A 17,397-nucleotide genomic window follows, 5' to 3' on the forward strand; every position below is an offset into this window, starting at 1 on the left:
AATGTCCTGTGAGTCAACAGGAGTTCTAAATGATACCACATATGATTTATGAGCAACAAAAACAAACAAAAATGCAATCACTAAATGGGAGCAATGCCAAGAAAAAAAAAAGGAAATCCATCTGAGATGCTACACAGTGATAAAGAGACAAGATATTTGTGTATGACTTCCCCTTTGACTGGGCCATGTTTTCTAGAGATTTTTCAGTAGGCATAGGATGGATGAGAGCACCCGGGCATTTTGCAAATGTGTAACAATCTACTTGTAGGGCTCAAGGTACATGCATGAGGGGTTCTATTTTTAAAAGGGTTTCACTATTCTGCATTGATGATAAATCAATTTAGAAAATAGGACCTAATATATTTATTTATTGTAAAAATGTTATATTCCATGAATCCAATGTGTTCAAAATGGTTTACAACAAAATTGTATTTAAAATATATGTATCCAAAAACAAAACATAAAATCACATATATACATATATACTTTGTAATAAAATAAAAACTGAAATATATTAAAAAAGCTTTTCTCATCTCTTAAGCTTTGTAAATTTTAATTTTTCAGAAACCTTTTGCCCTAAATTAAGACATTCTCTGCTGCTCATTATCATCTTCATCACCCAATTAGAATGAAAGTCAAGTCATTCATTTCTTTAGTTAGTGGGTACTATGTATAGGAAACATAGAAAGCATATGATGACAGATTCAGAGCACAACTAGCATGCAAGCCTATTTTCTCTTTCTGTGTTATTACCACACAGACTCTACTTGAATTTCAGTTTTAATCTTGCTTCAATGCAACAAAGAATCCTTTCTATTTGTCTCTTGCTTGCTTAAATACTGATTTTTTTGCTTCGGCACCTGATCTATGCATTCAGCACAGTTTCTGTGAAGAAACATTTCCTTATGTTCCTCCTGAATCAAATCTTTTTCAGCCTTATACCATGTTCTTTTGTTCCAGAATTTCCATTCTACAGTAAAAGTGCTTGCTTCTTTTAGGTGTTTGAATGTATACATATATATCATATCCCCCTTATTTCATAAAACTTATGGTGTGAACTCTGCACCATATTGGTGGCCTTTCTCTTGATTGCCTCAACCCTATCTATATTTATTTTAGAAGTTTGGCCTCTAGAACTGGATGCAGTATTCCAGATAAGATCTCACCAATGAGTTCTACAGAGGAATTATCTCCTCCTTCTACTGGTGGTTACCTCTTCCTATGTGCATAAACATTCTTGTAGCTCTGGCCACTGCCTTGTTGCCTTGTTTTGCAAATTGACATCATTTGATCTGATCACTATGAGATATCTCTCCTTTTTGGTGCTCATCAGTATTTTACCCCATTGGGTTTTACACTTCTCAAGTCTTCTTAGGTTATTTAGTTTTCAACACCCTATTGCAGATCTAAATGTCATTTGTAGAAAGACAAACCTTTCCTATTGGTTACTCTGCAGTACACTTATGAAAATTTTGAATTGAAATGGACCCATGGCTGATCTCTATGGAACACCCCAATAATCCTCATTTTCATTAAGTGAACTACACTTACCACATCTCTCTGTTGCCTATCACTTAACTAGACTTTAATCTTATTTACTACCTCAGCACATGCACTTTAGCAGCTCAGATTATATGAGCCTGAAGGCAATAAATAGAGATCCTTTGGGAGGTAACTTAAAAAAGTTGTATGCCCCAGGAATGAAGCTATTATGAATCTCTTGAGGGTTTTTTTTTTCGTGGATCTGTTAAAGATAAAGAAAGCAACTGTTTTAATACAGTTTGAAAAAGTATCACAGTGATTTAATTAATATGAAGAAAGTACTATAAGTGATTATGATGAATTAAGCCTTTTGATTGTGTACTAAGAGCTGTTTAAAATTAGTAGCTCTTACAAACAACAATCTTACTTTAAGATATTATATAATACCAATAAAATCATCAGAAATTAAATCTGTAAAATAAAGGTCGTCAAAAAATTGCATGGTGTACTTTTGTCGATTTTGTAGAGGCAAACCATTATTCTATAATATATTTATGAATGATGCCATTGAAAAAGTATGTGATTATAGTTGATGTGAGACGTTTTCAAGTTAGCTATAGTTTATAAATCCGCAGTCATATTAGAATTCATTTCATATTAATTCTATTTATCGCTGAAACTAAACCAACTTCACAACTGAATTCTTCTTATTATTGAAAGATTACTGTAAATTTCACTTTAAAATTGAAGAGCATGGCCGTTTTGCAAATTACAAGACTTAGTTCTGAAAGAAACATGTAGTACTATACTGGTATGGAAAACATTGCTGCATTAATTAGAATAAAACTACACACATATATATTCAGAAAATAGGTCCTTCTGTTGCTTACTAATAGAGACACAGGATGTCGCTGTAGACCAGACATGAGCAAAATTAACCCAGAGAACCCTCACTGTTCAGTCTACGTTATTTTTTTGTGCTTTGCTTTTCATCATCTGAGTCTTTGGTTGATGTAACCGGATCGGATGTTCAGGATACGAATTTAAGCGCCTGGAATGACAATTAAACTTGGATGAGTTTATATTTGTTCTTAATCCCCGCGTATCTGTTTCTGGGATGAGGTTTACAGGCAAAAGCTGGATTGTGCGATGGCGGACTATCCAGGTGCTTTTGTTTCTGTATTTGGAAGGAGGAGTCCTGGGCCAGATTCGCTACTCGGTTTTAGAAGAACTGGAAGAAGGTACGACGGTAGGAAACATTGCTGTTGATTTGAAGGTGGATTCTATAAGCCTGTATAATCGTAACTTTCGAATGATTTACGAAACTACAACTCAGTATTTCGGCGTAAATATGAAAAGTGGCGTATTGTTTATTAAACACAAAATAGACAGAGAACAGTTGTGTGCCAGTAGCTTGACTTGTGTAATACATTTAGAAGCTGTTATGGATAATCCCTTGGAAGTATATAGAGTACAAATAGAAATTGTGGATATAAACGACAATTCTCCGTATTTTCCTGCAATTAAACACACTTTAACAGTATCAGAATTTACTCCTCCAGGAACGCATTTTCCACTAGAGAGCGCTTTCGACAAAGACATAGGGAAAAACTCTCTCCTCTCCTATCATCTCAGCTCCAACGAATTTTTTACCCTGGAAAATCAAATTAGGGAAGACAAAAGTAATTCTGTGGAACTGATTCTGATGAAAGCTTTAGACCGGGAGCTGCAGCCTGTATATAATTTAACATTAACAGCAGTGGATGGAGGAATTCCAAAGAGATCTGGTACAACTCACATTAAAATTCAAGTCCAGGATACTAATGATAATCCTCCTGTATTTGATCATTATGTTTACAAAGTGAAGATGTTAGAAGATACTCTAGTGGGGAGTCTGGTGATTAAACTCAATGCCACGGATTTAGATGAAGGTGAAAATGGAGAAATTATATATTCGTTTACTAACTTAACCCTAACTGATATAAAACAACTATTCAGCATTGATCCAAATAGTGGTGAAATTCGAGTTCAGGGTGTCCTCGATTTTGAAAAATCAAATAAGTTTGAAATTCGTGTGCAAGCCAAGGACAGAGGCCTTCCGGAGATGACTGGACGCTGCAATGTAATAGTGGATCTGATTGATATAAACGACAACAGTCCTGAAATAAAAGTAACTTCCTTTTCAAACTCAGTCCAAGAGGACGCCCACCCTGGGCTTGTCATAGCTCTCTTTACAGTGATTGACAAGGATTCGGGGCTGAACGGCAAAGTCAGTTGTGAAGTACCCCTCACCCTTCCTTTCCAGATTGAGACAAAATTCGAGAATTATTATGCTTTGGTCCTGAAGAACCCTCTTGACCGTGAAGTCGCTGCGGAGCACAATGTGACTATTGTCGCAACAGATGGGGGCTCACCTTCTTTATCCACTATTAAAACTATTGTCCTATTGGTTGCTGATGTGAATGATAATCCTCCCAAGTTTTTAGAACCTTCCTACATAGTCAATATTGCTGAGAACAATGTTCCAGGTTCTCCAATTTTCCGAATCTCAGCTCTAGACCCCGATTCTAGTGAAAACGCTCGAGTCAGATATTCCATCATAGAAAATATCGAAAAAGGATTATCAGTTCCGAGCTTCTTTTCCATTCACTCGGACAGCGGTGATATTTTTGCCCTACTACCATTTGATTATGAAGAAAATCAAGTATTTAATTTGCACATTGAAGCGAAGGATTCCGGTTCCCCTTCTCTAAGCAGCGCAACAAAAATAACCATATTCATCCAAGACCAAAACGATAACCATCCCACCATTTTACCTCCATTTCCTAGTAGTGGTTCCACAGCGTCAGAAGTTGTTTCTCGTTCATCTAATGTAGGATACATGGCGGCTAAAATAAGAGCAGTTGATGCCGATTCTGGATATAATGCATGGCTGTCCTATGAATTTAAGGACCCTGCAAACGCAGACCCATTCAGGATTGGACTTTATACCGGAGAAATTAGAATCACGCGTTCCCTTGAAGAGACAGATGAAGACAGAAAGGAACTTATCATTCTAGTGAAAGATCATGGAAAACCATGTCTATCGGCAACAGTAACTTTTACTGTGTCATTGGCTAACAGTAATCAAGAAATGATATCAGATTACAGACATGTTCCAAATAATGACAATTATTTCACAAATCTGAATGTGTATTTGATCATCTCAATCGCTTCTATTTCAGGTTTATTTTTGTTTTTTATCTTTGTTTATGCAACCTTAAGATATCAGAAATCAAATACAGACGCCAGTAGGTCTGGGAAACCAGAGGGATGTGCTGACACAGCTGGAAACTGGTCATACTCTCAAAGTCAACAGTGCTATTTGTACTTAACTGCAGAATCAGACTCTAAGGGTAATAAAATTCTAAAGTCTCATTCTTTGCGTCATGCGTGGAATAATGAAAACCACGGAGCAAATACAGGAGATCTCTTGCAGATATACAATGGTGAGAATGCTCTCACGAAAGCCACTGAGGTAAGACATGTATACAAATATGACGATTATCTATGATGGTTTTATTTCCTGTGTGCAGTATTCTAGAAGGAAGGGATTTGTATCACTAAACTATCATATCTATTCTGATTTGGTCAATGAACTTTAATCAGAAATATTAGGAAACAATATGATATTTTTCATTAGCTTAGGGAAGGTGATAAGAAATTGCCCTATTCATTATATATTTAACTGCAGGATCTGACTGGGAGAGAGCACTAAATAAGTCAGATTTATTAAAGATTGTTTATGTAGACCTAGAATGCAAAAAAAGCTCTTAATATACTAGGTTATTCCAGTAAAAGATCTTCAAATGGTCATCATAGGTCACCAATGACATATCATATGCTAGATGATATGTCATTGGTGACATATCATCTAGCATATTGAATCCAATTTTGAAGGTTGTTTCTACTAAATAATGTAGACAGGCTAGAGGCAATCCAGAGATAAGCCTCCAAAATGGTGAGGGGTCAGCATAAAAAAAACATATGATGTGAGACCTCAGGTACATAAACATATATATAACCTAAAGGAAAGGGGATATAATAGAAGCATAAAAATACCTCAATGGTATAAAAGTGACACAAGAGAAAACTTATTCAGAGGAAAAATGTTCTAGAAAAAGAGGCTATGGTATGAGGAGCAAAATCAGAGAATATTTCTTCATAGAAAGAGTAGTTGATTCTTGGAATGGACTCCCTACTGGAGGATGTAGAGATAAGAATGGTAATAAAAAATATCTGGAATAAGCACAGAGAAGCCATAGTGGTGAAGAGATAGGGAGAGAGTTAGAGATTGGATGAGGACTATGGCATCGCCTCAAGGGTGGAACTGTGCAGACTAGATGGACAAATAATCCTTATCTGCTTTCATATTGATGAAAATGATAGAAACATGGTTGAGGGGATTACAATATTTTTCAACCCACTCTTCACTCCATGAGGAGTAGAGACAAGGGTAGAGGTGATAAAGACAAAACAAAGGATGGAAAAAGGAAGCACAACCCAATGAGAGTAGGCCCTTGGGTAGGTGGATACAGCAGGCTACAATTCCACAGAAACCAAATGAGATGGTGCCAGCAGGTTGATGGTGGTCAGATAATGTTCCAGGGAGACATAAGAATCCAGATGATAGGGTGACAACCTTTCTAGATTTGGTAACTGTCTAGATCATTACAAAACTTGGTGTTAAGACATGGGGGTGTGAGTGGGAGTATTGAGTGTAGGATTGGGATCTTGTATGTCCATCTAATCAAGATGGTAAAGAAACAGTGAGGTAACCTGCACAGAGTGATGGTTAGAATTCTAAACAGCAGTGGTATGATTACATCAAACTTCCAAAAAAAGCATTATAGCCTGTACAGAGCAGCAATTACAGCCTCAGACAGAAGTGGTACTGCTGCATCTGACTTCCAAGAAGGCTTTGTTAATCTACATAGAGTGACCATGGTTAAAACCTAAAAATAAATGAGCTTGGGGTAATCAAATATTTTGGACAAGAACCTCACTAATTTTGGTGGTTGTTTGGATTATTACAAAACTTGCCAAGAAGACATGGAAGGAGATCTAGGTATTGGCTTAGAAAAGGTACAGAGAAGAGCAACCAAAATGATAAAGGGGACGGAATGATTTCACTATGAAGAAAGGCTAAAGAGATTAGGACTTTGGCTTGGAGAAGAGATGGCTGAGAGGAGATATAACAGAAGTCTATAAAATAACGAGTGAATTGGAACAAGTAAATGTTAATCGATTGTTTACATTTTCAAAGAGTACAAAGACTGGGGGACACACAATAAAGTTACTAGGTAATACATTTAAAACTAATAAGAGAAAATATATATTTTTTACTCAGCACATAACTAGGCTTTGGAATTCATTACCAGAGGATGTGGTGAAAGCTATCAGTGTAGCTGCATTTAAAAAAGGTTTGGCTAAGTTCCTGGAGGAAAAATCCATAAACCATTACTAAAGTGGAGTTGCAGAAATCCACTTCTTATCACTGGGATAAGTGGCTTGGAATCTATCTACCCCCTTGGGATCCTGCCAGGTACTTATGACCTGGATTGGCCACTGTTGGAAACAGGGTACTGGGCTTGATGGACCTTTGGTCTTATCCAGTATGGCATGTCTTATGTTCCTATTGGTCTTGTAAAAATCAAAGAAGAAAATGACAAGGCCTGAGGTAGCCTGCAAATGGAGGTCAGCACTGTGTCAGATTTTGGATATGCTTGGATGAAATGTTTAGAGGGTTGTGGTAGGAGGGGGGCTGAGTGATCAGATGGAAGACATTGTCTGGGGAAACTGGTACTGGCCTGTGTATGAGAATCTGGGCAGGCTGAATGGGCCAATTATCATCATTTACTATGTAAATTGGTAAAGGAGAGTTACCAATTACAGTATGTATAGCTCTGTTTGTCATATTTCTCTAAACATGCATTCAGGCAGGCATTCATTTCTGAGATTATTATTATTATTTATTATTTAACAATTTTTATATACCGGCATTCGTAGGACACATCATGTCGGTTCACAATTAACTGAGAAAGGAAATTACAATGAACGAGGATAGAGAGAGTTAACGATATTACAATGAACTAGGAACAAGGATAGAGAGAGTCAACGAGCAGGGATACAACTTTGTAAAAGAACTGGATGAAGATTATCCATGTTAAGAGTAGATATGCATCAGGATGTTAAGGATGCATGTACACTTAAGAACTTAACATATGAACTTATTTACAATATTAATGTTAAATGCAGGGGCAGGGAGAGGGGGAGCGAGGAGGGGAAAGGAGAGGAGGGGGTAGGGGTAGGGGTATAGGAGATCGTTAAGGCAATGGCACTTTCAAGGAAAGGCTGTTCGTAGGAAGGGAGGGGGGGTAGGGGAGAGGCAGAAGGGTGCTGGGGAAGGGAGCAGAAGGGTGCTGGGGAAGGGAGCAGAAGAGAGGCAGAAGGGTGCTGGGGAAGGGAGCAGGGAGGGAGCTGGGAGGGTGAGGGAGCTAAAATGGTAAGGGAGAAGGGGGAGCTGGGAAGGTAGGGGAGCAGGGGGAGTTGGGATGGCGAAGGGGAGGTTGAGGAGGGGGTGTGTAGGCTGAGTGGGAGCTGAGTAATGGTTTTATAAGTTGTACCTAAAAAACATGATTTCCAGAGTACCTGCAGTCAGTAATTGCTAGCCTTTCTTTTCATACATTTGTAACTTTGTAATTATATTTATTAAACAGGATGTAGAGAAAAAATAGTATTCTTAAATTTCTACAGGAATGGCAAGTTTTACATTAAAATTATAGTTCAAACTAATGAGTTTCAATAAAATATACTAAGTCAGGTAAGTATTTTGATGGCATTTTAGTATTAAACAATGTTATAATTTCAGAAGTCATAGTTTTAGACAAAAGATGTAAAACTAAAACATTATATTTTTATTGCACTTACTCATTGAACCACAGGGTGTCGCTCTTCGCTAAGAACGTTTTTTATCCAGTAGCAAGGAAATGCTGATCTCTGCCTTCTAAACTGGCGTCGGTCTGTGAACACCCAGAATTGCCGGTGGACGTTTAAAGGCTGATTTAGATGGAACATTTGCAAAGAAATTCAGTTTATTTTCAGTTCTTGAAGGCATTTATTGATTTTTGGTGAGTTAGAAATGATTGCTTTACCCAGACATTTTTTGGTAAGCAGGCAAGCGTTGAATTTCATTTTGCTACATACGGCTTGGGATCTCATATGCGGTCAGGTATATTACTCCGTTCCTGAGGAATCCAAACGAGGCACATTTGTTGGACGCTTAGCTCAAGATTTGAGCTTAGAGACTGGAGATCTGGTCCACCGAATGCTCCGGATAGTCTCCAAAGACGGAAAAGACTATTTTAAGGTAAATTTGCAAACTGGAGGTTTGTTTGTAAATACCAGAATAGACAGAGAAGAACTATGCGCACAAAAAGCTGCTTGTCGATTACATTTCGAAGTCATAATAGATAAACCTGTAAATATATATAGTTTGGAAGTAGATATTGAAGATGTAAATGATAATAGTCCCCTATTCCCTGCAAACGAATTCAATTTGCTTATTTTAGAATCAAGGCTTCCAGAATCACATTTCCCACTAGAGGGCGCCTTTGACGCAGATGTTGGCATAAACTCACTTCAAATGTATGGTCTCAGCCCAAACGAATACTTTGCTTTAGATGAGCAGACGAATAATGTCAAAAGTAAATATGCCGAACTTGTGCTAAAGAAGCAGCTGGACAGAGAACATACCCCTATGCATTATTTAACACTTACCGCTTTCGACGGTGGCCAACCACAATTAACTGGCACGGTGCAACTTGTTATTACCGTTCAAGATGTAAATGACAATAGCCCAACATTTGATCAATCAGTCTACAAAATAAGTTTATTTGAAAATGCAGTTAATGGAACTTTAGTCCTCAAGCTCAACGCCTCTGATTTGGACGAAGGCAGTAATAGTGACATCTTATATTCATTTAGTAATCTTGTTCCATTACATACCAGATCATATTTTGGCATACATTCAACTAGTGGAGAAATCCGAGTGAAAAAAGAATTGGATTTTGAGGATACCACTTCATATGAAATTCGAGTTGATGCTGTTGATAAAGGCCACTATGCCCTGGCTGGACACTGCAAAATTTTAGTGGAAATTCTGGACATTAATGATAACCCTCCTGAGTTGACAGTCAACTCCCTATCTCGGTTTGTTCGGGAGGACGCGGTGCTTGGCACAGTAATAGGACTCTTTAGCGTATCCGATAAGGACTCTGATCTTAATGGCAAGGTCAAATGCTACCTTGTTCAAAGTAGTCCTTTTAAGATTAAATCCACTTTTAAGGATTATTATTCGCTGGTGCTGGATGGACCCCTAGATCGTGAATTGAAGTCTGAATATGAAATCCTCATCATAGCCCGAGATGAAGGTTCACCTTCGCTTTCAACAACAGAAAACATTCGAGTGGAAATCGCAGACGTGAACGACAACGCTCCTACCTTTTCACGGCCTTTGTATTCTTTGTTTGTAAAGGAGAACAACCCGCCAAGTTCCCATGTTTTTACTGTATCGGCTTTTGATCCAGATTTAAATCAGAATGCCTTTGTTACCTATTCTGTTGTGGAGAACACGATCCAAAGCGTACATATCTCAGCTTACATTTCAGTTGATCCGGAAAGTGGCAGAATATATGCTTTGCAGTCTTTTGATCATGAAGAAATTAATCTGATCCAATTTCAGATAGAGGCCAAGGATTCCGGGTCTCCATCCTTGTCCAGTAAGGTAATTCTGAGCGTGTTCATACTAGATGAAAATGATAACACTCCTACAGTTCTTCCGCCTTATTCTGGGGTTGATGCCCCAGTAATTGATCTAGTCCCCCAGTCTGCAAAGGGAGAGCGCTTGGTGGCTAAAATAAGGGCACTGGATGCTGATTCTGGATACAATGCGTGGCTTTCCTACCAAATTAAGGAACCAACGAACACACCTTTCAGGATTGGACAGAACACGGGAGAAATTCGTATCGCTTATCCTCTTGAAGAGTTATATAGCACGAAACAGACATTAGTCATTTTGGTAAAAGATCATGGCGAACCAGCAAGGTCTGCAACAACGATGTTAACGTTTTCATGGTTGGAAACGGAGCAGTATGCAAAATCAAATGATGCCGAAGAAAAAAGAAAGGATTATTTGACTGATATGAATATTTATTTAATTATAGCCATAAGTTCAATTTCAAGCATATTTCTAATTGTCATTATCTTATATACTGTTTTGAAATGCCAAAGAAATAGGCAGGATATAGTGGATCCTGGCAAACCTACACTTGTTTGTTCCAGCACAGTTGGAAGTTGGACGTATTCTCTGCAACGTTGCTATAATTTGCGGTTAAGTGGAGTAAATTCCAAAAATGATCTAATAATCTTCAGCCCAAGCGTTCCTCACTCTTCAGAGAATGTCAACCAGCAGAATGTCATAAAAAACCAGCTTGGAGAGGTGAGCCTTTTAATTCAGACTTTAATGTTTAAATAAAATGGAAGCGAATGTTTACATTTGTTGGACTTCACAGATAAGTTTTTAATTTTCTAATTCTCCAAAATATCACTTGTTCATAGAGGCCATAATTACAGTAAGGAGGGGGTTGCTGAAGCTAATTTAAAATATGAATCAATCAATTTGATTTGCTACTTAGGATCTAGCCATGCCTATAAGGAAACCATAGGGCTCATAACTGAGCAAGGTGAAGGTACCCCTGGTTGAACAGTGCATTTAAATGAATGAAGTCCCTCAGCAAATTTACCTTGGAACATGAGTTCCTGTTACTACTGAAAACATTTGTTTTTGTTTCCTGCTGCAGTAACAGAGCATTATTTAAGCATATCTTTTTCCAGTCTGGGATATGGACACAGGAGGAAGAAATGAAAGAGATATGAGCAACTAGGATAAAATAGTTAATATTCTAGCTCAGGCTAGGACGGCTGCCCCTGTAGTTTAATAGCAAAGACAGGTTTGGAGCCAAAAGGGCTGTAAATTTAAACCCAGAGGTCTTTGAAAAGCCAGGCTACAGCACTGTAGACTATTGTAGCAAATTCAGAATCCTTATGGGGAAAGTATGAATATCACCAACTGCTCTACTATTGCTACTATATAATGGGTGCTACAAGCAGCAGCAAGAAGGAACTCTTTCCAAAGAGCTCCAGTGCTGTTTTCAACAAATATCATCCTCTTGAATCTCTGTGTTACTTTGGTTTAACTTCTACTTCTGTTTACACTGGATAGGGTTAGTACTCAATCTCATTCTTAATCATTTTTCACCTTTATTGAATATTATCAACACTAGCCTTGAAACTGGATTCCTTCCCTCTCACTTATCAGCTATCATTCTGCCTATGTTTACAGTACACCTTAATCTCAATCTCCCATCTAGCTATAGGCCAATCTCTAATCTACCAGCCCTCAGTAAAATTATTGAGACATTAGTCCATTTACAACTTTTTTCTTTTCTGGATAAAACCTTTGTTTTACATCCAAAACAATCGGGATACCATAAAAGCACTGAAACTGCACCGACAGCCTTGCAATCTGACATCACTCTCAATTTAGATAAAGGGGAAACAGTACTCATAGTCCTTTTAGTCAGGAGTGTTACTTTTGAATAGTTGACCATCAATTACTTTTAAATCATCTATATGATATAGGAATCAGAGATCAGGCTCTTTGTTGGTTTAAGTCATTTCTACATTTATTTTGATTTATTTATTTTGAGTTTTTCTATACCGGCATTCGCGATTGGAATCACATCATGCCGGTTTACAATTAACTAGGGGTGCAAAGGAGATATAATAAGAACATTAACAGGTGCTGAGAGACAAAGTTGCAGTTACAATAAAACAGGGATATAATAAAACTTGGAGCAATGAAAAGGCGATGGGGAATAACATAACTAGGGGCAGAGCAAAGGCAATAGGAATTTAACATAGAGAACAAGTTTGCCAGTTAATGGTGATTGCAAAGTTATGGTATTTGAAAAGTTATTGATTATCATGTTAAGTTAAAATCTGCTTTTCGGTTCAAGGAGATACATGATAGATCCTATCAAGTTGTCTGGAATAATGTTACCCCTAGCTCTAGATCTCTCAGTTGCAGAGTCCTTCAAGGCTTGGTGTTATCAACCACACTATTCAATCTTTACCTTGCTCCACTAGCCACTTTAATTCAAAACTTAGGCTTTTCTTCATACATATATGCTGATGATATTCAGTTGGTAGCATCTATCGATTTGAATACCCCAACCCTTTAACTGATTTCAATAATTGTCTCACAGAAATTGCTCACTGGCTAAAAAGCCATAAACTCAAAGTCAATCTGAGCAAGCCTGAATCTTTGTGGTTTTCAGGAAAAAGCCATTTTCTCCAGTAATGGATGGTATTTCAATTCTGGTCAATGATGTCTCTGTAACTTTTGGTGTTAGACTGGACAGAGATTTAATGTTCAAATCACATATTTTTCATCTGATTCAATCTTCTTTCTTTTATCTTCATTTCATTTGCAGATTACATCCTTTTCTTGACTCTAATGACCTTAAAATCATTGTTCATGCCTTAGTCCCCTCTAAACTTGACTATAGTAATGCACTTTTCTGCGGTCTTATCAAACATCCCTGCGCAGACTTCAGCTTGTTCAGAACACTGCAAAAAAAGTTATTTTTGACAAAAACAAATATGATCATAGATCTTCACTGGTTACCAATCTCTGCCTGTATTACTTTAAAAAAAGCTTGTTTAATTTACAAAGTTTATAGACATGGCACATCTTTTTATCTTGTTAATCTCCTCAAGCTATCATACCATCTCAATAAAACTCTTTCTTCTATTCATCAAGAACTACTCACAGTTCCTTCAAACAAAGAGATCCAACTGGAAACTACTAGAGAAAGCTGTTTTATGTATCTTGCTCCTAGTATTTGGAACACTATTCTTCTAAGCTTATGACTTGAGAATTAGTATTTGAAATGTAGCAAATCACTTAAAAGTTTTTATTTGCCCATTGTTTCAAGAGTTTATTTAATTATTTATTTTAATCTTTTGTCTCATTGTTACACCAATTTCTTATTTTTTTTATTTCTTTCATTATTTTACAGTTTGTTTTTAGGTTTTATTTTATCACTTTATTCAAGTGATTGATTATTATTATTATCTTTTAATTTTTAATTCATTTACTATGGTTTTTATGACTGATAATATTCTGGTTACTAGTGTTCTGTTCAGTTGTGTTTTTTAATTCCTATTATCAAGGTACTTCATTTTCTATGTTTTATTGTAAATTGCTTTGATTTACTGGTTTAAGAAATGGTGATTAATCAAGTCAAATATATAATAGTAATAATAATAGTTACTTCAGGAATAATGTGGAATTTGCTACTGTATCTCCTATTATAATGAAAGCAAGGAGTGATATGTAGAGTAAATACACTTTGCCTATAGAACTAGAGGTCACTGTGAAAATAGTATTAAGGCCCTAATTCTGGAAGACACAATCCCTTTTCATAAAAGCAGAAATTGGAAGAAGGCAGATAACCACATGTATGTCAGTCTGATCTTTGTGGTGGGTAAATTAATGTAGTCATTACTAGAGGAAAAACGAGTGGAATATTTTGAATTCATCAGGTTACAAAAGCCAAGCAAACATGGTATCAATTTATTTGACTGAATGACCAAAGAATTAAATGCAGTACAAGTGTTGGATGTGGTAAACTTAGGTTTGAGTTAGGTTTGATACTGTTTCTCACAGGAAGCTCATAATTAAGATAAGGGGGGGGGGGGGTTTGAGTATGGGGGTTGGCTCTAATGTAATAAACTGGGTTAAGTATTAGTTGCATGATAGGCAACATAGTAGTAAATGCAGTCCATTCTAAGGAAAGGGAAAGGGGTGGGTATTATTAGTACAGTGCATCAAGGATTAGTCCTAAGGCCAAGTTGATATTTTTATAAGTGATATTAAAGAAAGGTTGGAAGGAAGGATTTGTCTTTTTACAAATGAAAATCTGCAAAGGAGTGGATGCTCCAGATATAGTTGAAAAAATGAGGAGTTATTTAGGAAAATCTGAAGAATAATCAGGAATTTGACACTCAGCTGTAATGCAAAATTATGTAGAGGCATGCATTTAAGGTGCTGAAATCTAAGAGAGAAGAACTAGATGGGGATGGCAACCAAGGGAGAGTCTTTTTGATCATATCTAATGTTCTCCAGTGTTCCGGGTTCAGACCATGTACACTGGCATTCTGCCTAGGGGCTCTGACCTAAGGGGTTAATCTCACTGAGGTCTACACTGGGGGCTACCTGAGGAGCTTATCATCTGTGTGCACATGGACTACCTCGGGGACTTACCCAACATAAACACACACAATACTGGGATTACATCTGGGGGCTTGAACCCAGGAGCTTATTCCCTATACAAACTGTAGAATATGCTGATGGAAAAATATGCCATGCTGATGGAAAAATACCAGAGACCTTGATACCCAGGCTCTGAAGAACAAGCTAGTGGGAACTAGTTCTGTAAGAATGCACAAACATCAGCAGAATCAACAAGGTGAGTCACAGGATGAGCACGAGACAGCACCGAGGGTACGAAGGAAATTATCTGTGAGAGAGAATGTGTGTGCAAAGGGAAAGATAAGGGGATATAAAGAACAGCTGCGCTTAGCAGACAGCTCAATAAACTTGTGGTGTGGAACATGCGTAGAAGAAGCCAGATAGTTTGCTAAAGGTAAACTATATAAATAAAGCCTGCACGTAGAAAACTTTAAGCAAAGATCCTGAGACTCCAAGACTGACATGTGCTATGTACATTATGTGAGTATATTATGTTTTTTGCTTCCTGTGTATACCATTGCTGATACGCAGTAGTTAGAGATAAACAATAAAGAGAATAAACATACATGAGGTATCAGAGTCGTTCTTGAATAAACAAAACTTTGATTCAGTACATCATGGTTCCAGGTACTTAAGAAAAGTAAGTTTATTTGAGGAATAGGAGGATAGAACACATAAAATCAGTTCATACAGAAGAAGTAATATTAGATAATAACAATTACTACATATATATAAAAAGCTTATATGTTTCCAAAGGATCAGTCTGTGCTATCACGTTCAGAGCACGCTCTCCCTCTCTCTCTCTCTCACTGTTATTTTTCCTTATACACTACAATGCTTGGGAAAGCAGTGATGTTCCCTCCCTCTAAGTTCTTATCAAATTTCTGGCACAACTGTATGGCCTTCATTCTCTCTCAGGCTTTAGTACAAGTTAATTGCTTGCTTTGTCATCATAGACCTACTGGAATAATGAAAATAAACAGATTCTTGCCTGTTCATAAACATTTCAGAGTGCAAAACAGTAAATAGGAGTTCACTCAGAGGTTGGCCTGTGACCTTCAAACTAGCCTGTGTCTGGGTAAGAACTCTGAATCCATACGGCCTATCCTCTATATACATAACAAAACATGACTCCAACATCCAGGTAACAAAACAGTGCAACAAGGAAGTGATAAGAACCAGAAGAATGATAGAATCCATAGGGAGAGGCTTGATTAGGAGAAAAATAAGATCACTGTACCCCTGAACAAACCACTGTTCAACCTTATCTAAGATACCGTGTCCAGCTCTGGAGGCTACATCTCTTAAAGGATATAGGAAGAGTGGAAGCAGTATGGACAACTATCAGAGTCTGTATCATAAACCCTAAGATATGAGAGTTAAAGATCTAAATATATATAACCATAAAATGGAGAAGAGGGATATGATAGACACTTTTATATATCTAAAAGATATAAATAATGCCCAAAAACAAGCATTTTTTCAGGGGAAAGGAAACTGCAGAACAAAGTGTCATGTTGTGAGGCACAAAGGAGGTAGACTCAGGGGTAACAAGGAAATATTTCTTCACAGATAGGGTTGTGGATACATGGAATAATCTCTTAGTGAAGGCTTAAAAAGTCAAACCAGGAACAAAATTAATGACTATATGAGATAAGTACAGAGGATATTTAGAAGTGAGAAAAGTGAAGATAAAGGATGAAATTGGTAGGTTCTGTGGTATGGCAGCAGGAATGGTCAGGCTACATAGGCCCTGGCCTTCAGTCCTTATCTGCCTTAACTTGATAGAGTTATATGAAGCAGTGAATAAATATGGTTATGAGTGTGAGTCTTCTGAAGAGCTTATGGATTAGAAAAAGAGAATTCAGTTATAATTTTAAGGGTTTTGTCTGGAGATAGTTTCCTGTGCCTGACTTTAGATGTTAGAGTTGAAGGTAAGGGTACATAATAGAAAAAGCAAATATTTGGTGATAATGACTACTGAGATGAGCATATATCAGAACATGAACAACTTAGCAATAGTTTTTATTTTTTAAATGTTTCAAGCCAAAACAAAAATGATAAGGGGCATGGAACAGCTGCCCTATGAGGAAAGGCTAAGGAAATTAGGGCTGTTTAGTTTGGAGAAGAGACGACTGAGGGGGGATATGATAGAGGTCAAAAACATGAAATGACTTGAACAAGTTAATATAAATCAGTTATTTACTCTCTCAGATATTAGAAGGACTAGGGGGGCACTCCATGAGTTAGAAAGTAGCTCATTTAAAACAAATCAAAGAAAATTATTTTTCCCTCAGTGCATAGTTAAGCTCTGGAATTCATTGCCAGAGGATGTGGTTACAGCAGTTAGTGTAGATGAGTTTAAAAAAAGGTTTGGATAAATTCCTAGAGGAAAAATCCATAAACTGCTATTAATTATTAAGCAATAGTAGTTTGAGATTTATTTAATGTTTGGGTACTTGCCAGGTACTTGTGACTTGGATTGGTCACTGTTGAAA

General features: G+C 37.1%; 2 protein-coding genes across 2 annotated transcripts in view; both read left to right on the forward strand.

The window, feature by feature from the left end:
• The first annotated feature begins 2,599 nt into the window (after window positions 1-2,599).
• LOC115080063 (protocadherin alpha-7-like) lies at window positions 2,600-5,035 on the forward strand. The gene has a single exon (XM_029584091.1). The coding sequence runs from the start codon at window positions 2,600-2,602 to the stop codon at window positions 5,033-5,035; it is 2,436 nt and encodes an 811-aa protein (XP_029439951.1).
• Window positions 5,036-8,559: 3,524 nt separating this feature from the next.
• LOC115079713 (protocadherin alpha-5-like) overlaps window positions 8,560-17,397 on the forward strand; it is a 120,231-nt gene continuing 111,393 nt past the window's right edge. Inside the window, exon 1 of the mRNA XM_029583460.1 lies at window positions 8,560-11,020. Coding sequence (XP_029439320.1) covers window positions 8,663-11,020 — 2,358 coding nt within the window. The 5' untranslated portion in view covers window positions 8,560-8,662. The remainder of the gene's footprint in view (window positions 11,021-17,397) is intronic.

The sequence above is a fragment of the Rhinatrema bivittatum genome, chromosome 18, assembly GCF_901001135.1.
Source record: "Rhinatrema bivittatum chromosome 18, aRhiBiv1.1, whole genome shotgun sequence".
Classification (NCBI taxonomy): Eukaryota; Metazoa; Chordata; class Amphibia; order Gymnophiona; family Rhinatrematidae; genus Rhinatrema; species Rhinatrema bivittatum.

Bases quoted from the DNA above. Each gene is read 5' to 3' on its own strand.
- LOC115080063 (XM_029584091.1), top strand. From the start codon at position 2,600: ATGAGGTTTACAGGCAAAAGCTGGATTGTGCGATGGCGGACTATCCAG.